The sequence below is a fragment of the Sycon ciliatum genome, chromosome 2 (assembly GCF_964019385.1).
Source record: "Sycon ciliatum chromosome 2, ocSycCili1.1, whole genome shotgun sequence".
Classification (NCBI taxonomy): Eukaryota; Metazoa; Porifera; class Calcarea; order Leucosolenida; family Sycettidae; genus Sycon; species Sycon ciliatum.
In genome coordinates, this window is record NC_088644.1 from 2,803,458 (window position 1) to 2,829,529 (window position 26,072).

General features: G+C 44.8%; 1 protein-coding gene across 1 annotated transcript in view; it reads right to left on the reverse strand.

The window, feature by feature from the left end:
- Positions 1–26,072, reverse strand: part of LOC135808245 (uncharacterized) — a 172,611-nt gene that overhangs the window by 66,936 nt on the left and 79,603 nt on the right. The window contains exons 47-74 of the mRNA XM_065321411.1: positions 24,598–24,843; positions 23,953–24,240; positions 23,391–23,521; positions 22,790–22,851; positions 22,335–22,603; positions 21,559–21,810; positions 20,401–20,727; positions 18,643–18,897; positions 17,982–18,305; positions 17,314–17,568; positions 16,684–17,007; positions 13,249–13,503; positions 12,619–12,942; positions 12,097–12,351; positions 11,468–11,791; positions 9,139–9,393; positions 8,509–8,832; positions 7,975–8,229; positions 7,292–7,615; positions 6,773–7,027; positions 4,368–4,691; positions 3,496–3,750; positions 2,855–3,178; positions 1,983–2,237; positions 1,349–1,672; positions 871–1,137; positions 303–436; positions 46–107 (exon numbers count right to left, since the gene is read on the reverse strand). Coding sequence (XP_065177483.1) covers positions 46–107; positions 303–436; positions 871–1,137; positions 1,349–1,672; positions 1,983–2,237; positions 2,855–3,178; positions 3,496–3,750; positions 4,368–4,691; positions 6,773–7,027; positions 7,292–7,615; positions 7,975–8,229; positions 8,509–8,832; positions 9,139–9,393; positions 11,468–11,791; positions 12,097–12,351; positions 12,619–12,942; positions 13,249–13,503; positions 16,684–17,007; positions 17,314–17,568; positions 17,982–18,305; positions 18,643–18,897; positions 20,401–20,727; positions 21,559–21,810; positions 22,335–22,603; positions 22,790–22,851; positions 23,391–23,521; positions 23,953–24,240; positions 24,598–24,843 — 7,249 coding nt within the window. The remainder of the gene's footprint in view (positions 1–45; positions 108–302; positions 437–870; positions 1,138–1,348; positions 1,673–1,982; positions 2,238–2,854; positions 3,179–3,495; positions 3,751–4,367; positions 4,692–6,772; positions 7,028–7,291; positions 7,616–7,974; positions 8,230–8,508; positions 8,833–9,138; positions 9,394–11,467; positions 11,792–12,096; positions 12,352–12,618; positions 12,943–13,248; positions 13,504–16,683; positions 17,008–17,313; positions 17,569–17,981; positions 18,306–18,642; positions 18,898–20,400; positions 20,728–21,558; positions 21,811–22,334; positions 22,604–22,789; positions 22,852–23,390; positions 23,522–23,952; positions 24,241–24,597; positions 24,844–26,072) is intronic.

A 26,072-nucleotide genomic window follows, 5' to 3' on the forward strand; every position in this document is an offset into this window, starting at 1 on the left:
ATAGCTGTGGAGTCAAAGTAGACTGCACATCACTGAAGAACATACCTGTCCTGAATAGCTGCAGTTCCATGATCATCAATGTAGCCAGTAATGATATCACTGTTTGACTGAAGAAGCAAAGACAAAGATATCAACAACATGCGTATGCAAATGAGCATAATTATCCTCAAACATATCCTCTACTGCATACTCTACAATATTATATTACCCATCAAACAACAAAGCTAGGAATCCATTCAAAGTTTTCTAGAGCGCGGTTCACAATTTTTTCCATTCATCATGACTGCAAAAACGACACTGACCATTCCACCGGATCGCGATATTCCAACACCAAGCCATGGTGTGGGAACGGTGGCCGTTGACAAGACAAACTGGACAATGCCATCAGATGCTGACACCTTCCACATGGCTGTCATATCCGAGTTGTTGAACATGCCTGGTAAAGAAAGACAAATCAAATCAAGAAACTCCACATTGACCCATTGCTGCACATACATGCAGATGAATGTGAATACAATAGTTCATTGCAGGTGTGGTCCATGTAATACTAGACTGAGATTAGTGGATCATGTACAGTGGATGGCTACAGTGGATTCTTCGCACTTTGAGAAATGACATCCAAATTCTTTATATGTCGGATGGACATCAGTGGGAAATGGGTTCATCAAGTGGACACATGACTGAAAAGCATGGAAATTCTGGAAAGCCACTGCCAATTGAACGCAACACTGCGTAGATACAAGCCAACTGGGACAGCACACTAAATACTGGGTGTATGTTCGTAGGAGTCTAGTCGGAGACAAGATAGCATCGTACAGTATTAGGATAAACCAAGCAAAATGATGTGGCAGGACAACCAGTAGCACTCACCATCGGGATTATCCATGGCAGAAGTGACAAATTGCAGTGGACCAAAGATGTATTTTCCTGAACTGTCACGCACGGATACGTCGTACAGCTTATTGGGCTGCAAGAACTCCAACGGGAATGTCGTGAAGTCAGCGGGGAAGGTCAGATCATCCAGCGCTACACCACCAGCAGACAAAGTCACCGTCCAGTCACCACTGTCCCCGGGAGAAGTGGAGAGCTCAACAGATGCACGGGAGCTTGTAACGTCTTTCACATCCGCGGCCAGCACTGCAGGAGGATTGTTTGAAGATCACACAGAGAAAACTTCATTTGCGTTGACACATTTTCTCACTGAATGATCAAGATAAAAAAATGAAAAGTCAAAATGCTCCACATATTATCTTTCTCTAATTCCCTAATTAAGACCAGTACCAATACTCATAGGATCACTGGCACAGCAGTTGAATACTCAAGTCCACACAAATATACACAAACTCACCTTTGCCAATGGTGACGAATTGAAGATGAGGAGTATGCTCTGAATGAACAGTGCTGCCGTCTGTTGCACGAATTCGTACTTCATAGTTGCCAGCAACAAGACTCTCCGACAGAACAAATGTCTTCTTTGAGGTTGACACACTGCCAGCAGATATCCAACTACTGTCTCCAATCCTTCGATACTCAACCTCAAAATCGGAATAGTCACTTCTCTGAGACTCACTCAGTTCTGGCAATGTAATGCTAACATGACTTCTACCAAGGTCAACATCAAAAATGGACACACCACCATCACTTGGCCACATCAATAAATCACGTTGCACTCCTGTGTAAAACATACAATAAAACAACCACGAACATATCCAAAACCAGAACAACGACATCAACCACAACGACGACGAAGACAGCCACATCATCCAAAAAAAGCCAAGCCGCCCAACAGTGGGGGTATGTTTATGCTCAAATTCGTTCAAGGACCAACACTGCTGCTGCAAACTACCCAACAAAACAAACCTAATATGAAATATCTACACGCACAATGAATTAAAGCGTGGGGATAAATTGGGTGAGACTAAAACAAACAACCGCGGGCAGCAAGGACACAATGTCTAAATGGCCACAACACTCATACTCACCGATTGGCTCAGCAGTCAAAGAGACAAACTGGATGGAACGTTGACTTCCATCTGCTAGATTACTTGTGACTATTGTTACATACTGAGAACCACTGACAACACCAGATGGTACGCCGTGCGGGAAATCACCAACTCTCAAATTATCCTCTCTCGATACACTCTGATATTTACCACTGCTCGTGTTGAACAACAGAACTTCTACTGAATAACTGATAGCCAGTGGGTCTACTGATGGTAGAGAGATTGACACAGGTACTGTTCACACAAACACAACACAAACACACAGACACAAACACACACATGATAGCAAAATCCCATAACTTTAATAAAAACTCGGATGTTGAGCCAATAGTAATATGTAAAGAGAAAAGGACCTATAAGTTACTAGTTATGACTAACAGTCCACCTAGGTAACAAGATTATATACAGTTAGATAGCGTGACAACGAGGCACAACACTGACAAGGATATTGAGACATTCGAAGACCTGTCACCTAGCTCCAACACATCTACGAAACGCAAACCAACAACCTTCCAACTTGGAAGGCTCAGGTGCGGAAAATTCCAATTAGGGGAAGGGATGCGCAACAAAGATGTGCACGAGCTATGTCCTTCGGCCACTGTTAGTCATAACTAGTAACTTATAGATCCTTTTCTCTTTACATATCCCATAACATTACATTGCAATTGTGCATCAGAGCAAACAAGAAAGTTTATTGTGGACAGCTCTTCAAAAGGGAACAACCAAACTAATCTCTACATTCACACTTCAATAAGAACACAGATCTTCTAGACTCAAAACACCCCAAAGGGACAACAATACAGACTAAACCCAAAGAAAACTGAACATGCTTGCCAGAAGACTACACTAACTTTTGCCGGTGGTGAAGAATTGAAGATGAGGAGTATGCTCTGAATGAACAGTGCTGCCGTCTGTTGCACGAACTCGTACTTCATAGTTACCAGCTTCAAGATTCTCCGACAGAACAAATGTCTTCTCTGATGTTGACACACTGCCAGCAGATATCCAACTACTGTCTCCAATCCTTCGATACTCCACTTCAAAATCGGAATAGTCACTTCTCTGAGACTCACTCAGTTCTGGTAATGTAATGCTAACATGACTTCTACCAAGGTCAACATCCATAATGGACACACCACCATCACTTGGCCACATCAATAAATCACGTTGCACTCCTGTGTAAAACATACAACCAAACAATCACAAACATATCCAAAACCAGAACAACGACAACATCAACCACAACGACGACGAAGACAGCCACATCATCCAAAAAAAAAGGCAGGCCGCCCAACAGTGGGGGTATGTTTATGCTCAAATTCGTTCAAGGACCGACACTGCTGCTGCAAACTACCCAACAAAACAAACCTAAAATGAAATATCTACACGCAATATGAATTAAAGCGTGGGGATAAATTGGGTGAGACTAAAACAAACAACCGCGGGCAGCAAGGACACAATGTCTAAAAATGGCCACAACACTCATACTCACCGATTGGCTCAGCAATCAAAGAAACAAACTGGATGGAACGTTGACTTCCATCTGCTAGATTACTTGTGACTATTGTTACATACTGAGAACCACTGACAACACCAGATGGTACGCCGTGCGGGAAATCACCAACTCTCAAATTATCCTCTCTCGATACACTCTGATATTTACCACTGCTCGTGTTGAACAACAGAACTTCTACTGAATAACTGATAGCCAGTGGGTCTACTGATGGTAGAGAGATTGACACAGGTACTGTTCACACAAACACAACACAAACACACAGACACAAACACACACATGATAGCAAAATCCCATAACTTTAATAAAAACTCGGATGTTGAGCCAATAGTAATATGTAAAGAGAAAAGGACCTATAAATTACTAGTTACGACTAACAGTCCACCAAGGTAACGAGATAATATACAGTCAGATAGTGTGACAACGAGGCACAACACTGACAAGGATATTGAGACATTCGAAGACCTGTCACCTAGCTCCAACACATCTACGAAGCGCAAACCAACAGCCTTCCAACTTGGAAGGCTCAGGTGCGGAAAATTCCAATGAGGGGAAGGGATGAGCAACAAAGATGTGCACGAGCTATGTCCTTCGGCCACTGTTCGTCATAACTAATAACTTATAGATCCTTTTCTCTTTACATATCCCATAACATTACATTGCAATTTTGCATTACGGCAAACAAGCAAGTTTATTGTGGACAGCTCTTCAAAAGGGAACAACCAAACTAATCTCTACACTCACACTTCAATAAGAAAACAAATCTTCTACACTAAAAACACCCCAAAGGGACAACAATACAGACTAAACCCAAAGAAAACTGAACATGCTTGCCAGAAGACTACACTAACTTTTGCCGGTGGTGAAGAATTGAAGATGAGGAGTATGCTCTGAATGAACAGTGCTGCCGTCTGTTGCACGAACTCGTACTTCATAGTTACCGGCTTCAAGATTCTCCGACAGAACAAATGTCTTCTCTGATGTTGACACACTGCCAGCAGATATCCAACTACTGTCTCCAATCCTTCGATACTCAACCTCAAAATCGGAATAGTCACTTCTCTGAGACTCACTCAGTTCTGGCAATGTAATGCTAACATGACTTCTACCAAGGTCAACATCCATAATGGACACACCACCATCACTTGGCCACATCAATAAATCACGTTGCACTCCTGTGTAAAACATACAACCAAACAATCACAAAATGTTCAGTTCTCGTTGGCTGAGCAAAGTGAAAGAAACGAGAAAGCTAGTTCTCTGTTAATATGTTTTGCACGTGCGTATGGAACGGGTACGAGGGCAGTGTGCTGTGGCTGACAGTGCTGTTGCTGTGATTCTGCAGATCATTGTTTTTCTTCTTGCCAAGTGTGCAGCTGCCCAAAAACATTTTCTCTGTCGTAGTCGTCGTGTAGTGCTGTTCTTTCCTGCTGCCAACATGAGTGGTCGTAAAGTAAAAACTGTGAACTCTGGTCGGGGTAGAGGTAGAGGCAAGAGAAGAGGCGCTCGTGCCTCAGCTGTACTTGAGTTTCCTGACTCCGATAAGGTCGGAACCACGTCGTCGTCGTCGTCGTCAGAGTACGAAACGGCAGTGGAGCACCACGCCTCGGCACCCCCAACTGCAGCTCCACAACAAGCTAGTGCTGCTGTGTCCAAGGCAGCCATGAATTTCACGGATTTCGAGAGCGAGCAAGGGCTCTTAGACATGAAGATCCGAATGCTGGAAAGAGGCATGGCTAGCAGAACGAGGCAGGCAATTGAAAAGAAGACGAGTGGGAAACTCCTCCGATGAAAGGTCATCATCGTCCTCGTCTTCGTCCTCCTCAGAGTCGAGCTCAAGATCCCGCTCGCCGAGGCGAAAAAGGAAGTACGGAACACCCACGGAGCTGAACTGGAAGACGACCAGTTATGCAAAGCAGTTTGCATTGAACGAGGAACTGTTAGAATTCATTGCCTCAATGAAGTCAAAGTCAAAGAGAAGAAGGAGAAGGGCAGCGAAAAAAGGTGAGCGTATACTAAGAGATAGGCAGGAGTGGCTTGTTGTTGCTGAAAACCATGGCCACCAGGTGGCGACAGCTTTCCAAGGAGGTAACCTGCTTGTGGACTTGGTGACAGGCTCCAAAAAGCAGAAACGGCTCCAGGCCGCAATCCAAGCAGAAGGGGTGAAAAAGAAAGTGGCAGGAGGTGTGCATAGCCTAGGTGCGGTCAATGCTAATGTTCAGGCAGGGCAGGGGATGAGGATCCCACCTCGTCCACATCCAGGTCCCATTCAGCATATGCCAGGTAACTTTCGCCCCCCTCCGGTGTGCCACAGATGTGGGCAGCCAGGGCATTTTGTCAAAGTCTGCCCGCAGCAGCCGACTGCCGCTGGCCAGCAAAATCGGCGGCCAATGTAACAATGATACGAACACTTCATGGAAGAGCGCAGCAATATTTGACATCATAGCTATGTTAGATATTTTATTCGTTGATTGATATAATAAGTCAGTGTGGCTAGTTCTAGACTGATGTCGTATTGTGCGTCTTATTTCATAAATTGTGAATACAATACAACCCTCCAAAGTTTGTACAAGAACATTCACTGCGGAAGTTCTGTGTGTCTTTACGGGCTGTATGTTATATCTGCAAATAGCACGGGTGCTACGCTAGGCTGCTGGGATCCTGGATCCGAAGTGCCGGGCGCCAGGTGCCATGTTGTTGATGCTGCTGTGGCTGCTGGTGAGGGGTAGTGATCTGCCCGTTGAGACGCGAACTGCTGCCGAGGGGTATCAGAGAGATGGGGACCGCGCAAGTCGTGATTAGCCAAAGTATTCGGCGACCTCAACCGATTTTCCTGCTCCTATCATGGATAGGGTTCTAAACCCAGCTATGCTTTGTGCGTCTTGTGCAGTAGGTCTGCATTCACCGCATATTCAAATGGCTGCTGTGTGTGATGGGGCTGAGTTTGCATGCTGATGCTCGTGCAAACAAATTTGGAGCAGAGAACACATCCAAAACCACAATCTCAGCAAGCCAAAAACGCCCATGCCCTACAAGCCACTTTATCAAAAAAGCCAGGCCATCCAAAAGTGGGGCAGTGTTCATCTTCAAATTCGTTCAAGACCCAACAGTGCTACTGAAACTTTGTCTACAAAAAACCCAAAATGAAATAGCCTCTACACATGTAATATAGCATGGCAAGTCGGATAAGAATAGAGAATACAACAGTGGGCCCAGACAATTTCAAAGTCTAAACAGCCACAACACTCATACTCACCGATTGGCTCAGCAGTCAAAGAGACAAACTGGATGGAACGTTGACTTCCATCTGCTAGATTACTTGTGACAATTGTTACATACTGAGAACCACTGACAACACCAGATGGTACGCCGTGCGGGAAATCACCAACTCTCAAATTATCCTCTCTCGACACACTCTGATATTCACCAGTGCTCGTGTTGAATAGCAGAACTTCTACAGAATAACTGATAGCCAGTGGGTCTACTGATGGTAGAGAGATCGACACAGGTACTGTTCACACAAACACAACACAAACACACAGACACAAACACAGACATAATAGCAAAAACCCATAACTTTACATTGCAATTGTGCATTACGGCAAACAAGCAAGTTTATTGTGCAAAGCTCTTCAAAAGGGTACAACTAAACTAATCTCTACATTCACACTTCAATAAGAAAACAGATCTTCTAGACTCAAAACACCCCAAAGGGACAACAATACAGACTAAACCCAAAGAAAACTGAACATGCTTGCCAGAAGACTAAACTAACCTTTGCCGGTGGTGAAGAATTGAAGATGAGGGGTATGCTCTGAATGAACAGTGCTGCCGTCTGTTGCACGAACTCGTACTTCATAGTTACCAGCTTCAAGATTCTCCGACAGAACAAATGTCTTCTCTGATGTTGACACACTGCCAGCAGATATCCAACTACCGTCTCCAATCCTTCGATACTCCACTTCAAAATCGGAATAGTCACTTCTCTGAGACTCACTCAGTTCTGGCAATGTAATGCTAACATGACTTTTACCAAGGTCAACATCCATAATGGACACACCACCATCACTTGGCCACATCAATAAATCCCGTTGCACTCCTGTGTAAAACATACAACCCAAACAATCACAAACACATCCAAAACCACAATCAAAACAACAACAACAACAGCAACAACAACAACAACAACAACAACATCAACGACAAAGAAGACAACGAAAATGACAACAAGCCACATCTTCAAAAAAAAAGGCAGGCCGCCCAACAGTGGGGGGATGTTTATCTTCAAATTTGTTCAAGGACCAACACTTCTGCTGGAAACTATCCAATAAATCACACCCAAAATGAAATATCTATACACACGAGGAATTATAGCGTGGAGAAAATTGGATTAAACCAAAAAAATACATACGGGCAGCAAGGACCTAATGTCTAAATGGCCACAACCCTCATACTCACCGATTGGCTCAGCAGTCAAAGAGTCCAACTGGATGGAACGTTGACTTCCATCTGCTAGATTACCTGTGACAATTGTTACATACTGAGAACCACTGACAACACCAGATGGTACGCCGTGCGGGAAATCACCAACTCTCAAATTATCCTCTCTCGACACACTCTGATATTCACCAGTGCTCGTGTTGAATAGCAGAACTTCTACAGAATAACTGATAGCCAGTGGGTCTACTGATGGTAGAGAGATTGACACAGGTACTGTTCACACAAACACACAGACACAAACACAGACATATACACACAGACATAAACACAGACATAATAGCAAAATCCCATAACTTTACATTGCAATTTTGCATCAGAGCAAACAAGCAAGTTTATTGTGGACAGCTCTTCAAAAGGGAGCAACCAAACTAATCTCTACACTCACACTTCAATAAGAAAACAAATCTTCTAGACTCAAAACACCCCAAAGGGACAACAATACAGACTAAACCCAAAGAAAACTGAACATGCTTGCCAGAAAACTACACTAACCTTTGCCGGTGGTGAAGAATTGAAGATGAGGGGTATGCTCTGAATGAACAGTGCTGCCGTCTGTTCCACGAACTCGTACTACATAGTTACCAGCATCAAGATTCTCCGACAGAACAAATGTCTTCTCTGATGTTGACACACTGCCAGCAGATATCCAACTACTGTCTCCAATCCTTCGATACTCCACTTCAAAATCGGAATAGTCACTTCTCTGAGACTCACTCAGTTCTGGCAACGTAATACTAACATGACTTCTACCAAGGTCAACATCCATAATGGACACACCACCATCACTTGGCCACATCAATAAATCACGTTGCACACCTGTTTAAAACATACAATCCAACCATCACAAACACATCCAAAACAACAACCTCAGCAACCAAAACCACCCCCACGCCCTACAAGCCATTTTATCAAAAGATCCAGGCCACCCAAAAGCAACGCAGTGTTCATCTTCAAATTCGTTCAAGACCCAACAGTGCTGCTGCAACTTTGTCTATAAACAAACCCAAAAAGAAATAGCCTCCAACACATGTAATAAAGCGCGGTAAGTCGGATGAGAATAGAGAATACAACCGTGGGCCCAAACAATTTCAAAGTCTTAACAGCCACAACACTCATACTCACCGATTGGCTCAGCAGTCAAAGAGACAAACTGGATGGAACGTTGACTTCCATCTGCTAGATTACTTGTGACTATTGTTACATACTGAGAACCACTGACAACACCAGATGGTACGCCGTGCGGGAAATCACCAACTCTCAAATTATCCTCTCTCGACACACTCTGATATTCACCACTGCTCGTGTTGAATAACAGAACTTCCACTGAATAACTGCTAGCCAGTGGGTCTACTGTTGGTAGAGAGATCGACACAGGTACTGTTCACACAAACACACAGATACAAACACACAGACACAAACACAGACATAATAGCAAAATCCCATAACTTTACATTGCAATTGTGCATCAGGGCAAACAAGAAAGTTTATTGCGGACAGCTCTTCAAAAGGGTACAACAAAACTAGGGCTGAAACGGTACACATTTGTGCTTAGCCCTTTGGTGCCTGACTGAATTTTAGATTTGTCGTAGTTTTGGCTCAATTTTTTGGAAAGCCTATATCTCCGCAACCGTTTAGATGATGTAGCGACAAAAGTATGTATTCTGAATGGCAAGACACAGCAAAATCCGATTTTTGAATTTTCAAGTCAGAAAAATTTACAATAGGGTCAGGGTACTGCGCTGGTCCAAGAACATCTTGGTCGCCAACACCACTCAGCACGCCGAATCCACTACCTCGTCCACGGCCTCCGCCACACGCGCCACGCACGCCACGATCAGCTGTTCCATCAGCTGGCAGAGCTCGACCAGCGCCGCGAGCAATTCCTCCGCGCAGCGCGAGCGGGCACGTCCACGAACTGGCTGCGCTTGCCCTCGCCCTACAGCTTCTTGAAGCTCATCGTCGGAAGTTTTGTCCTCGTCTGAAGAGCTGCCGTTCTCAAGAAATTCACCGAAAACCAAATCATCGTTGAGTCGGTCTTCCTCATCTGATGACGGCAGGTTTCCGTCAGAGAAAAGAGCGTCAGGTTATTCACCATCGTCGTCTTCTGATTCTTCTTCTACAGAGGCATCATCGGCCTCCAGCTCTTCAAACAACTCAAGCGCTCTTGCAGCATCCATGACGGAGGTCAGCTGTAGTGGCCATGAACTGTACTAGTCGAAAACAAAGCGAAACAGCAATGTTTTGTCCATATTGCAGGACGCTTGCGTAGGCTGCCACGCTCGATTGACTTCCGCTGATCTGCGCGATCGTCGTTGATCACGACTCGACTTTTTCAAATGCAACCCCCCTACTTTCTCTATTGCTATCTACAGGCCAGCTACTGAAGGGTCTCTGTACAAAAATCAGGCACCTGCGATGTACGAGACTGGCTCTGTGCTCGATTTTAGTATGCACTGTCAGCATAGGTCGAAATTGACCTACCGGCACCTAAGGGTTAACGGTTAGCTGTTAGCATAACGGTTGGTTAACCGGTTATAACCTATAAGACTGCAACATGGAAACTTCATTGTTTGTTTTTGACGCCATTTGTATGCCTTGTCTGACGAATTTTCAGGATTCTGTACAAAATACTCGAAAATAGGTAACATCCGCTGGGTAGCTAAAAATTGGAGTGCACAATTTTCACCTTACACCTAGTGTGTGCCTGAGGTATTAACTTTGGTGTCCTTCACTTGATTTTCACAATCTTGGGCTCCTTGGAAAGCTCCTGGTGAGAGCAAAGCGATGATACTAGGTTCCATCAAGCAATCTCCACATAATATCAGGTGCAGGAACACAGCAAAGTCGTTTCCAAGCCCGATATGCAAGCAAATCCGTCCCATCAACGCCATTTCACTTTCTTCCATCGCAGAACGCACAAATATTTTGAGACGATAGAACTTCAGGCCGCTACGTCGCTAGCTTGTGCTCAGTCGACTAGTCCCTCCAGAGGCACACAAAAAAGGATTTGTTTCACAAAAGGTGGTAATGCGTATCGATCGAAAATTTGAATTTGCAGAGATAAGAATTCGGTATGCGATATCTCTGGAGTCAGACATTGCAGATATTCGGCGATTGTTGCAATGGAGAGCTCGGAGTTTCCGCTACCACGTAGAGCCTTCGTTTGTTGAATTTGAACAAGAAATGACGGAGTTATGAAGGTTCCTATTTCTCGAAAAATGTTCGAAAAATCGCTGCATAACCGTCGATCAAACGGTTATCCGTTTGTTTGGCCCTAACGGGGGTTCATAACCGGTTATTCGTAATAGCCGTTTCAGCCCTAAACAACACTAATCTCTACATTCACACTTCAATAAGAAAACAAATCTTCTAGACTCAAAACAACAAAGGGACAACAATACAGACTAAACCCAAAGAAAACTGAACATGCTTGCCCGAAAACTACACTAACCTTTGCCGGTGGTGAAGAACTGAAGATGAGGAGTATGCTCTGAATGAACAGTGCTGCCGTCTGTTCCACGAACTCGTACTTCATAGTTACCAGCATCAAGATTCTCCGACAGAACAAATGTCTTCTCTGATGTTGATACACTGCCAGCAGATATCCAACTACTTTCTCCAATCCTTCGATACTCCACTTCAAAATCGGAATAGTCACTTCTCTGAGACTCACTCAGTTCTGGCAATGTAATACTAACATGACTTCTACCAAGGTCAACATCCATAATGGACACACCACCATCACTTGGCCACATCAACAAATCACGTTGCACTCCTGTGTAAAACATACAACCCAACAATTACAAACACATCCAAAACAACAACTTCAGGAAGTCAAAGAACGCCCACGCCCTACAAGCCATTTTATCAAAAGATCCGGCCACCCAAAAGCAACGCAGTGTTCATCTTTAAATTCGTTCAAGACCCAACAGTGCTACTGAAACTTTGTCTACAAACAAAACCAAAAAGAAATAGCCTCCAACACATGTAATAAAGCGCGGTAAGTCGGATGAGAATAGAGAATACAACCGTGGGCCCAAACAATTTCAAAGTCTTAACAGCCACAACACTCATACTCACCGATTGGCTCAGCAGTCAAAGAGACAAACTGGATGGAACGTTGACTTCCATCTGCTAGATTACTTGTGACAATTGTTACATACTGAGAACCACTGACAACACCAGATGGTACGCTATGCGGGAAATCACCAACTCTCAAATTATCCTCTGTCGACACACTCTGATATTCACCAGTGCTCGTGTTGAATAGCAGAACTTCTATTGAATAACTGATAGCCAGTGGGTCTACTGTTGGTAGAGAGATCCACACAGGTACTGTTCACACAAACACACAGACACAAATACACAGACATAAACACAGACATAATAGCAAAATCCCATAACTTTACATTGCAATTTTGCATCAGAGCAAACAAGCAAGTTTATTGTGCAAAGCTCTTCAAAAGCGAACAACCAAACTAATCTCTACACTCACACTTCAATAAGAAAACAAATCTTCTAGACTCAAACCACCCCAAAGGGACAACCATACAGACTAAACCCAAAGAAAACTGAACATGCTTGCCAGAAAACTACACTAACCTTTGCCGGTGGTGAAGAATTGAAGATGAGGGGTATGCGCTGAATGAACAGTGCTGCCGTCTGTTCCACGAACTCGTACTTCATAGTTACCAGCATCAAGATTCTCCGACAGAACAAATGTCTTCTCTGATGTTGACACACTGCCAGCAGATATCCAACTACTGTCTCCAATCCTTCGATACTCCACTTCAAAATCGGAATAGTCACTTCTCTGAGACTCACTCAGTTCTGGCAACGTAATACTAACATGACTTCTACCAAGGTCAACATCCATAATGGACACACCACCATCACTTGGCCACATCAATAAATCACGTTGCACACCTGTTTAAAACATACAATCCAACCATCACAAACACATCCAAAACAACAACCTCAGCAACCAAAACCACCCCCACGCCCTACAAGCCATTTTATCAAAAGATCCAGGCCACCCAAAAGCAATGCAGTGTTCATCTTCAAATTCGTTCAAGACCCAACAGTGCTGCTGCAACTTTGTCTATAAACAAACCCAAAAAGAAATAGCCTCCAACACATGTAATAAAGCGCGGTAAGTCGGATGAGAATAGAGAATACAACAGTGGGCCCAAACAATTTCAAAGTCTTAACAGCCACAACACTCATACTCACCGGTTGGCTCAGCAGTCAAAGAGACAAACTGGATGGAACGTTGACTTCCATCTGCTAGATTACTTGTGACTATTGTTACATACTGAGAACCACTGACAACACCAGATGGTACGCTATGCGGGAAATCACCAACTCTCAAATTATCCTCTCTCGACACACTCTGATATTCACCACTGCTCGTGTTGAATAACAGAACTTCCACTGAATAACTGCTAGCCAGTGGGTCTACTGCTGGTAGAGAGATCGACACAGGCACTGTTCACACAAACACAACACAAACACACAGACACAAACACAGACATAATAGCAAAATCCCATAACTTTACATTGCAATTGTGCATCAGGGCAAACAAGAAAGTTTATTGCGGACAGCTCTTCAAAAGGGTACAACAAAACTAGGGCTGAAACGGTACAAATTTGTGCTTAACCTTTGGGGCCTGACTGAATTTTAGATTTTTCGTAGTTTTGGCTCAATTTTTTGGAAAGCCTATTGTATTCGATATTTCTGAAGACTATTATTGTACCACAAGGAGCGTAACGATTACACAAAAGGCGATCGTTCAAAGCAGGTAACAACAAAGAGCAAACTACGCTCAAAACCAAAACAACAACTGCACCAGCAAGCTCTTTCCTTGCACTAACTACAAATACATCAAAACCAAGCAGCAAAATGCAAATCCGCACGCATGTTTGCCGGAACTGAACCTCCGTAGCGCAGCTGATCATCGCGGCTGCACGGGACGACCTTCCCGCCATAGTAGGGCAAAGAACTATGCATGGAACTAGCAATGAATGCATGCAGCACACCGGCAAGCCGTCCCTACGCAGACGTCTAGTCTAGCGTGAGCAAGGATGAATAGCATGAGAAACATGATATGACACATTACTCCTATGATGCATGCAATGTTTACAACACCTATATCTCCGCAACCGTTTAGATGATGTAGCGACAAAAGTATGTATTCTGAATGGCAAGACACAGCAAAATCCGATTTTTGAATTTTCAAGTCAGAAAAATTTACAATAGGGTCAGGGTACTGCGCTGGTCCAAGAACATCTTGGTCGCCAACACCACTCAGCACGCCGAATCCACTACCTCGTCCACGGCCTCCGCCACACGCGCCACGCACGCCACGATCAGCTGTTCCATCAGCTGGCGGAGCTCGACCAGCGCCGCGAGCAATTCCTCCGCGCAGCGCGAGCGGGCACGTCCACGAACTGGCTGCGCTTGCCCTCGCCCTACAGCTTCTTGAAGCTCATCGTCGGAAGTTTTGTCCTCGTCTGAAGAGCTGCCGTTCTCAAGAAATTCACCGAAAACCAAATCATCGTTGAGTCGGTCTTCCTCATCTGATGACGGCAGGTTTCCGTCAGAGAAAAGAGCGTCACATTATTCACCATCGTCGTCTTCTGATTCTTCTTCTACAGAGGCATCATCGGCCTCCAGCTCTTCAAACAACTCAAGCGCTTTTGCAGCATCCATGACGGAGGTCAGCTGTAGTGGCCATGAACTGTACTAGTCGAAAACGAAGCGAAACAGCAACGTTTTGTTCATGTTGCAGGACGCTTGCGTAGGCTGCCACGCTCGATTGACTTCCGCTGATCTGCGCGATCGTCGTTGATCACGACTCGACTTTTTCAAATGCAACCCCCCTACTTTCTCTATTGCTATCTACAGGCCAGCTACTGAAGGGTCTCTGTACAAAAATCAGGCACCTGCGATGTACGAGACTGGCTCTGTGCTCGATTTTAGTATGCACTGTCAGCATAGGTCGAAATTGACCTACCGGCACCTAAGGGTTAACGGTTAGCTGTTAGCATAACGGTTGGTTAACCGGTTATAACCTATAAGACTGCAACATGGAAACTTCATTGTTTGTTTTTGACGCCATTTGTATGCCTTGTCTGACGAATTTTCAGGATTCTGTACAAAATACTCGAAAATAGGTAACATCCGCTGGGTAGCTAAAAATTGGAGTGCACAATTTTCACCTTACACCTAGTGTGTGCCTGAGGTATTAACCCTTTGTGGACGGACTGTACGAGTTTCGATCTAATAAGATCGAAAGTCTGCAGGCGGTAAAATCTTCGTAACTCCATCGTTTCTTGAGCAAATTCCACAGTGGAAGGGTCTACGTGGTAGCAGAAACTCCAAGCTGTCCAATGCAACAATCGCCGAAGAGTTACGATGTCGGACGCCAGAGATATCGCACGCCGTATTCTTACCTCGGCAAATTCAAATTTTTGATCGATCATTTCGCCATTTTGGGGGAAAATCCCTTTTCGTGTGCTCTTTGAGCGACTGAGCACATGATAATGACGTAGCCGGCTGAAGTTTGAATCGTCTCAAACAGATTTGAGCGTTCTGCGATTAAGGAGAGTGGAACGGCGTTGATGGGACGAATTTGCTTGCATATCAGGCTTGGAGGCGACTTTGCTGTGTTACCACGCCTGATTTGTGGCGGCTGGATAATGGAGATTGGTACCCTGGCGTTGCTCTCGTCAAGAGCTTTCCAATGAGCCCTTGATTGTGAAAATCAAGTGAAGGACACCAAAGTTATGGCATGGTAAAGTTGAAAATTGTACTGACATTTTGTAATTCTGGTGCATACTGTGCTAGTAATCCGTCCATAAAGGGTGGGTAGCTAAAAATTGGAGTGCACAATTTTCACCTTACACCTAGTGTGTGCCTGAGGTATTAACTTTGGTGTCCTTCACTTGATTTTCACAATCTTGGGCTCCTTGGAAAGCTCCTGGTGAGAGCAAAGCGATGATACTAGGTTCCATCAAGCAATCTCCACATAATATCAGGTGCAGGAACACAGCAAAGTCGTTTCCAAGCCCGATATGCAAGCAAATCCGTCCCATCAACGCCATTTCACTTTCTTCCATCGCAGAACGCACACATATTTTGAGACGATTCAACTTCAGGCCGCTACGTCGCTAGCTTGTGCTCAGTCGACTAGTCCCTCCAGAGGCACGCAAAAAAGGATTTGTTTCACAAAAGGTGGTAATGCGTATCGATCGAAAATTTGAATTTGCAGAGATAAGAATTCGGTATGCGATATCTCTGGAGTCAGACATTGCAGATATTCGGCGATTGTTGCAATGGAGAGCTCGGAGTTTCCGCTACCACGTAGAGCCTTCGTTTGTTGAATTTGAACAAGAAATGACGGAATTATGAAGGTTCCTATTTCTCGAAAAATGTTCGAAAAAATCGCTGCATAACCGTCGATCAAACGGTTATCCGTTTGTTTGGCCCTAACGGGGGTTCATAACCGGTTATTCGTAATAACCGTTTCAGCCCTAAACAACACTAATCTCTACATTCACACTTCAATAAGAAAACAAATCTTCTAGACTCAAAACAACAAAGGGACAACAATACAGACTAAACCCAAAGAAAACTGAACATGCTTGCCCGAAAACTACACTAACCTTTGCCGGTGGTGAAGAACTGAAGATGAGGAGTATGCTCTGAATGAACAGTGCTGCCGTCTGTTCCACGAACTCGTACTTCATAGTTACCAGCATCAAGATTCTCCGACAGAACAAAAGTCTTCTCTGATGTTGATACACTGCCAGCAGATATCCAACTACTTTCTCCAATCCTTCGATACTCCACTTCAAAATCGGAATACTCACTTCTCTGAGACTCACTCAGTTCTGGCAATGTAATACTAACATGACTTCTACCAAGGTCAACATCCATAATGGACACACCACCATCACTTGGCCACATCAATGAATCACGTTGCACTCCTGTGTAAAACATACAACCCAACAATTACAAACACATCAAAAACAACAACTTCAGGAAGTCAAAGAACGCCCACGCCCTACAAGCCATTTTATCAAAAGATCCAGGCCACCCAAAAGCAACACAGTGTTCATCTTTAAATTCGTTCAAGACCCAACAGTGCTACTGAAACTTTGTCTACAAACAAAACCAAAAAGAAATAGCCTCCAACACATGTAATAAAGCGCGGTAAGTCGGATGAGAAAAAAGAATACAACCGTGGGCCCAAACAATTTCAAAGTCTTAACAGCCACAACACTCATACTCACCGATTGGCTCAGCAGTCAAAGAGACAAACTGGATGGAACGTTGACTTCCATCTGCTAGATTACTTGTGACAATTGTTACATACTGAGAACCACTGACAACACCAGATGGTACGCTATGCGGGAAATCACCAACTCTCAAATTATCCTCTCTCGACACACTCTGATATTCACCAGTGCTCGTGTTGAATAGCAGAACTTCTACTGAATAACTGCTAGCCAGTGGGTCTACTGTTGGTAGAGAGATGGACACAGGTACTGTTCACACAAACACACAGAAACAAACACAGACATATACACACAGACATAAACACAGACACAAATACACAGACACAAAAACAGACATACACACACAGCCATAAATACACAGACACAAACACACAGACGTAAGCACACAGACACAAACACAGACATACACACACAGACACAAACACACAGACACAAACACAGGCATAATAGCAAAATCCTATAACTTTACATTGCAATTTTGCATCAGAGCAAACTAGCAAGTTTATTGTGCAAAGCTCTTCAAAAGGGAACAACTAAACTAATCTCTACACTCACACTTCAATAAGAAAACAAATCTTCTACACTAAAAACACCCCAAAGGGACAACAATACAGACTAAACCCAAAGAAAACTGAACATGCTTGCCAGAAGACTACACTAACCTTTGCCGGTGGTGAAAAACTGAAGATGAGGAGTATGCTCTGAATGAACAGCGCTGCCGTCTGTTCCACGAACTCGTACTTCATAGTTACCAGCATCAAGATTCTCCGACAGAACAAATGTCTTCTCTGATGTTGACACACTGCCAGCAGATATCCAACTACTGTCTCCAATCCTCCGATACTCCACTTCAAAATCGGAATAGTCACTTCTCTGAGACTCACTCAGTTCTGGCAATGTAATGCTAACATGACTTTTACCAAGGTCAACATCCATAATGGACACACCACCATCACTTGGCCACATCAATAAATCACGTTGCATTCCTGTGTAAAACATACAACCACACAACCACAAACACATCCAAAACCACAATCAAAACAACAACAACATCAACGACAACGACAAAGAAGACAACGAAAATGACAACAAGCCACATCTTCAAAAAAAAAAGGCAGGCCGCCCAACAGTGGGGGGATGGTTATCTTCAAACTTGTTCAAGGGGCCAACACTTCTGCTGGAAACTATCCAATAAATCACACCCAAAATGAAATATCTATACACACGAGGAATTATAGCGTGGAGAAAATTGGATTAAACCAAAAAATACAACCACGGGCAGCAAGGACCCAATGTCTAAATGGTCACAACACTCATACTCACCGATTGGCTCAGCAGTCAAAGAGTCAAACTGGATGGAACGTTGACTTCCATCTGCTAGATTACTTGTGACTATTGTTACATACTGAGAACCACTGGCAACACCAGATGGTACGCCGTGCGGGAAATCACCAACTCTCAAATTATCCTCTCTCGACACACTCTGATATTCACCAATGCTCGTGTTGAATAACAGAACTTCTACTGAATAACTGATAGCCAGTGGGTCTACTGTTGGTAGAGAGATGGACACAGGTACTGTTCACACAAACACAACACAAACACATGCATTTCACACAGCGAATGTTTGAAGCTCACTGTTCTTTATTAAAGTTGGAAGTTCGAAGGCCAAACAGGATCTGTTTGAGATGGCAAGTAATGCTCTTTTCTTCCATTGTGAAAAGGAATGGCATTGAATTACTATGATCATCATGTACCTAAGATACCCAAACTAGCAACCCCTGAGTAAGTGGTCCTGGAAGAAATAAGTGACCTGCATAATAGGAGAAGCACTGCACAATGTTGCTAACACTCTAGAAAGTTTAACTCGGATGGTGAGCCAATTAAATTATGGTGAAAAAAGGAGGACAACATGTTACGAGTTACGACTAACTGTCTGGTGTCAGGTCGCCGAATGTCTCAGTACTCCTTGTCGGTTTTGTGCCATTTTGTCGCACTCGCTGACTGTATAAGATCTTGTTATGTTGGTGGACAGTTAGTCATAACTCGTAACATTTTGTCCTCCTTTTTCACTCTAGAAAGTGTCCTGTTGTATTTGGTAAACCCACTAGTCTTACTCCTATCCACTCTGATCAGCTACAGTATAAGCACAAATACTGGTTGGACATTTTTAGTGTAGCCGTGTTGATCCACAGTGGGTGGTGGCGTCCCTACGGATGCAGAAAACTCGGCCTCTAGCCGAGTCTTACGCGAACCGTGAATTTTGATTCGTTTCCTTGTTGGAACAATTGTCGGAGTAAAATTCCGAATGCACATCAATTATTTACCTATGTATTTCATGAGTGTCATTATTGGTGGGCACTTTCTATTCAGATGAACTACCCTTCTGATGGGTTGCACTAAGGTATTTTCGATAGGGTTAATGAGGATACTGAGTCTTTGAATAGCCCCTCGAAATATTTTTGTGAGCGAGTACTCGTTCAGGAAAAGAGTACTCGAAAGCAGCTACTGTCAGTCAACAAATATTCGGTGCAAATTTATTTTCGGCTATTTTCGGCCTGGGTATTTTTGGCCGAAATTTTTGTTTTGCAAGGTTCAATGTGACACTGAATACAGGCAGCAGCAGTACAGACTGACGTTTTAATGTGGCCAAAATGTGCCATAGCCCTGGGAGGCCGAAATGTAAACACGTCGAAAATGTGTAGACGTACGGTAAGCATGTGAAGGCAGCTGCAAAAACGCGCCTGCACTGTATGCAACGAGCAGGAACTGTTGCTCCTCCACTGCCTGTTCATGCACTGTACGCATAATTTAGGTGGTGGGCAGCGCAGGGGTAAAACATGCTAGGAGCACATATGCAGACTTCAAGTACAAGCCCACGTGCAGTGTGCAGAATTGCCACAACTGTACACAACTCAATGACAGTTTGTAACATGATAGTACAAAGGAATACTCGAGATCACTCGAGTACTCATTCGGTTCCTTCCCAAATGAATGAGAAATACAAGCACTTGTTTCACCCCCTAATTTATGACTAATTGTTTTGCTTGTACAGCTACTGACTACCATGCTTCTACCTACCCTTTCCAACAGAAATGATGCGCAGCGGTTGAGAGTACTCAGATGAGACGGTACCATCCGTAGCGCGTACTCGTAACTCGTAGTTGTCACTCGGGAGTCTCGCCAGCTCAACTGAGGTAGGTGTTGATGACGAGAAGTCCGGTAGGTCAGTCCAGGAGTAATCACCCACAATACGATACTGGGCCTGATACGTCGGGAAGCGCATTCTCAACAAGGCGTGGAGATGAGGTAGTGCAACAGTGACATTGCTCACTTCTATGTCGACATCAGACCTGGACACTGTCATGTGAACATTACTAGGCCACTCAATGAAGATGGGCAGATCACCTGAACAACACACCACAGCAGTTTATCTTCATATATTCTGTGGAAAGTCGACGACCTTGTTGTCCATTGTCTCTGCAATGTTTCCTCGACGTGAATTCTGGCCATAAAGGCGTCCCCCCCTCCCCCCCCCCCCCCCCCCTCTCTCTCTCCATCACTCCACCAAATGTACAGCAATTCAACCGCACACTGCTCGAGTGCATAGTCATGGTGTCATACAAAGTCCAAGGTTTGTGTTACATGTGTACATTTCCCTACATTGAATGCAGTCCAAGCAGAAGTTTGTACACAGAAGTTTCATATTATTTTCACAATCACTTGATTACAACTCGAGGTTCATCGAAAAAAGGTTTTTTGGAGCGCACTACCTACCAGTATCAACATATTGGCTTCACTAACGTCTATCAATGCTTCCCTCCAGCTGCTCTGAAATTTGGACTGTAAAAGCTCTCTATTGTCTACGGCATAATGAAAGCCTGCTGATCCTTCTATGTACAGACAGAACTGCTACCAACGATTAGAAGTAAACATAGCTGTCCTGCTATCTGTAGACAGTACTGCTACTGTCTACTACGGCCTGCAGTGCTGCTACTGTCTACTACGGCCTGCAGTGCTACTACTGTCTACTACGGCCTGCAGTGCTACTACTGTTTACTACGGCCTGCAGTGCTACTACTGTCTACTACGGCCTGCAGTGCTACTACTGTCTACTACGACCTGCAGTACTGCTACTGTCTACTACGGCTTGCAATGCTGCTAGTAATCACAGGCATACATACACTCATTCACCTCACACCAGCATGCAAGAGCATCACACAGACCCAAAACACTCACCTACGTCACCCAGGACATGATAGTCAATATAGTGATGCCACAGGTACTCAACGCTCTCTCCTAGGATCTCCGACACATAGTAGAAGCCGCTCTCCAGACCTCCGGGGACCTCGTAGGGGAAGTCGTGTGCCGCCAGCCCCGCCACTGTGTGATGCAGGTCTTGCTGGCCTGTTGCCCGGTTGTAGCGATAGACATCTACAAGATAGCTAGACGCCGTAGGGTCTACTGTGGTGAGTGGAATGCTTAACGGAACTGGACACGGGTGATTACAAGAAGACAAATAAATTCAAAATTACTCACCACACTACATGTAGTGCTGGACTTCAAACAAGACATTCACACATACCTCCCAGCAACCAACAGCAAGAATGGACCACAAGGTGACAGCTCTAATTTATCTGATCAGAAAATACTGCTCACAGTGGTCTTCACTGTTCATAAAAGCGTGTGTGTGCTTCGCGTGATACATAGCAGGGTGAAGCGGAGACATAAGAACAAGGAGAAACCTGTTCAGAATAGAACACAAATACTGAGTTGACAGGTACTCGCATTACACAAGAGTCCTCACCATTCCTCTAGACTAAGGTCTTCACCGAGTCTTTGCAGACTGTAGCATATTTTACCTGAATCTGGGAGTGTCCCGTATCTCACCACTCGACCAGCATGCATTGCAAGTTTGCAACTAAGAAATATTCACACACACGCATGCACGCACGCACACACACACACACACACACACAAATACACACACACACACAAGTGTACACAGCGCTTACCCCTGACAACATCGCACACTGCTTGATATTGTTCAAGAAAGGTTTCTCGGTAGACATGATTAGCGATGTCTGTTGACGATGAGGTCAGTGGGCCGTAAGCAAAGAGCAGATAGCGAGGACGTGTGGACAGTGACCTGTCATCAGCTAGGTCAGAACTTTGGCAGGGTACGGAGAATGAGATGGTGGTGGAGCCATCCACCACACTGCCTTTGCCATTCTCCACATCTTGTGAAGCATCCAACTGCGGGCGAAACTGACCCTCAGAAAATCTGCAAGAAAAAGATCAGCAAAGAGCATGATAGGGATACATTTAATCAAAACCGAGCAAGACAATGCCCGTCCTGCAACATAGAATCCACCAGTCTCCACTATCATACATGTATACATGGTATAGGACTGAGTACATGGTCAAAAGTTGCTCTGAATCAATTTGTAGTCCCCGATTCAGCACTAACCTGTCTTCTATTCTCACTGCTCCTTCAGTAGATATAGAACCAGTGACTATGTCAGAACCAGCCTGAACACACCATCACACCAACATGCAAATATGCACACGTACATGTACAAACACGCACACACACACACACAACACACACACAAACAAACACACACACACACATGCACACACAAACGCACACAAACACACACACACACATGCACACACAAACGCACACAAACGCACACAAACACACACACACACACACACACACACACACACACACTTGTCTGCGTGTACAGAAAAAACCTTCAGTGCACATGCCACAGCCCATGAGTTAGTTCCACCACTAGCTACATGACGCACATCTCCTAGGCAATCACGTTCATACAAATCAGGACCTGCATGTGAACCGTATGCATGCCAATCTGCATGAACATTTGGACTCACGCACACACAGACAATTGGTGATACAAATGTGCACACACGCACACACACACACACACACACACACACACACACACACACACACACACGCACGCACACATGCACACATACACGCACACACGCACGCGCACGCGCACATACACACACACACACATACACACACAACCACCTACCATGAACACATCATCGGAGATACCCAAGCCTAGCCAATCACCCACAACCTCCGCTGTCAGAGAGAAGAACACGGCCTGAAGCGCAGGGAAGGCTTTCCACTCGGCTGACATACTGGAAGAACTGAACACACCTGCAGCCGCAAGGAAAAACGAGCAGGAACAACTGACATGGTACAGGCACACCCTAAAAACAAAAGGTCATTTGGTGATTGTCAGGCAATGATAACTTTGCAGAGCAGCGTTGGGCTCTCATGTCATGTTCTACTGGGAAACAAAACCAAGACAGCAAGGAGTTTGAAACGAATTCTACCCACTCTACCCACTCTACCCACTCTACCCACTACCCAGTGCATACAACAAGTTGATGGTACTGGTTTAGATTTGAAGTGCTCTGGGAATGGTTGTGTCCACCTGAGTATTGTATTCTGCGATTACTAGCTAGCACCACACCCTAGCAACACCCTAGCAACACCCTAGCAACACCTTAGCAACACCCTAGCAACACCCTAGCTGCAGTGATGTCCACAGCATGTGCCGCGGGCTCTCCATCTCTCGCACTCACCGTCTGGGGTCCCTGGGAACGCCTTTGTACTGAACTGTGTATGTGCCACCTGATGACTGGCGTCAGCTTGGCTGGTCAGAGTGACAACGTATCTTGTGTTGGATTGAAGATAACCCAGCGTGAAGCTGCCTTTGTCGCTGGTCACATTAGCACGGAATACAACATAGCCGCCTGGAGTCTCGGCGACGATCACTTGCGCAAAGGACACTGTACCCAGAAAATTGGCCAGGTTCCGGAAATGTAGCACAGCTGTCGTGTCAGTCAGATTGCTAACCAATACTTGAGGTCCTGCAGAAACAAACACATCGATATACAGTCCAGAACGTCACCGGTTGTACTGGATAGCAAGCCTGGTGATGAATCTCCTCTTTGGAGAGCCTGGTGAGGAGTCTCCTCTTTGGAGCGGTGAGATTGCTCCAACGAAACTTGGAACCTGAAACTAACTGACGTGAAACTGCTGCCCTCAGCCCGCACGATGCCCGGAGAGCCTTACAGAAGGCAGCCCACCAAGCAGCATAGTGCAGTACAAAGCATGCCTCGAGTGGGGAGCACTGTCTCCACTACATACCACCCGGAGAGAATCTGAAATATGGCCCATACGAACGGGCCATGTACAGCTAGTTGCATACACATGATAGGACTTGCCTGGAGGTGCCGCAGTACGGAACGATAGACTAGGATTAGTGTTTCCATCAAACACGGTGATAGTGTAGTTGGTATTTGAGCTTAGGCCAGCTAGCACCTGACTTGTAGAACCCCCACTAATGGTACCCGTTGAGACAGTACTACCATCAGTTGTTGTGATGTCAACTCTCCAATTTGAGCCAGCTGGCACCGACTTGAGGAGAGATACAGTGACTGAGCTATCCGTGATGTCACCGACCGATAGCCCTAAGCAAGACATGGACACAGAGTTGCCATAGCACAGCGCAGTGTTGTAAAGAATCATAATTATAACCCAGGCCAACACCACACACACATACACACTTGACCCAGGCCAACACAACACCCAGGCCAACACAACACATATATGACCCAGGCTAATACAAACACATCTGACCTAGGCTAATACAAACACATCTGACCTAGGCTAATACAACACATATTTGACCCAGGCCAACGCCACACACACATGACCCAGGCAAACACAACCACAACTGACCTAGGCCACTACAAACACATCTGACCCAGGCCAATACAAGCATGTCTACTAGCAATGGACAACAGAGTTCTCAGGTCTTTCTCTATTCGACAGATCATTTCATCCAGCCAATAAATGTGTAGAAGCTGCCCGATCTAGCAACCACAATAATATACATATTGGCAAAGAGCTTTGCTTCGCAGGAATCAACTGAGTGAAACCAGGTAAGGTTGAGACTGTGAAATTCAGAGGAGACTAAGGGCATGTTCGATTGGTAAGGATTGGGATCGGGATCCAGATCTCAGATCCGTCGGATCCTTCAGAGTCAACTGAACACTTTATTCCCGTAGCTATGCAAAAGACGTTACTTCAGTAACGTCTGGCGCTAGCCAGGGTCCACACAGCTATAATTCCGTGTTTGTTTGTGCCATCGGCATGCCTGGCGCTATCCCGCACCTGTCCCGTACCGTACTGTACCATCAAAGACAGCTGGCCACAATATTCAAATAGGGCTTTCAAATGCAAGATCATAACGTGAAGCAACTTGGAAGAATGAGTATGTATGCGAAGTGTATCGGGGGAATGCATGGAGGGCGATAGTTCGGGTTCGAATCCTAGGTTATGTCTAAAAAAATAGGAGAAATGAAAATTTTATAACATCCTTACGCTTTTTTTTTGCCTAGGTCATCAAGGTGGTAGACGGTGTCGTATTACCCTCGAATGCAAAGAGAAAGTTTATTTCTTTCGCGCAGGGCCCTACGCTTTGCTTTTTTGCCTAGCTCATCATGCATGTTATTCGAACAGATGGAAACTTTTTGCAATACAATGATGTAGCCGATCAGTTCGTTGTGGTATAGTTGGGCATTGTAGCCGTCATGGTCGAAGTAAAACACTATTTACATACACAAGCTCGGGGAGCAAAAGTCTCTGTCCCATAAGCTGCCACATACCAACTAAATACAAAACCATGCACTTCACA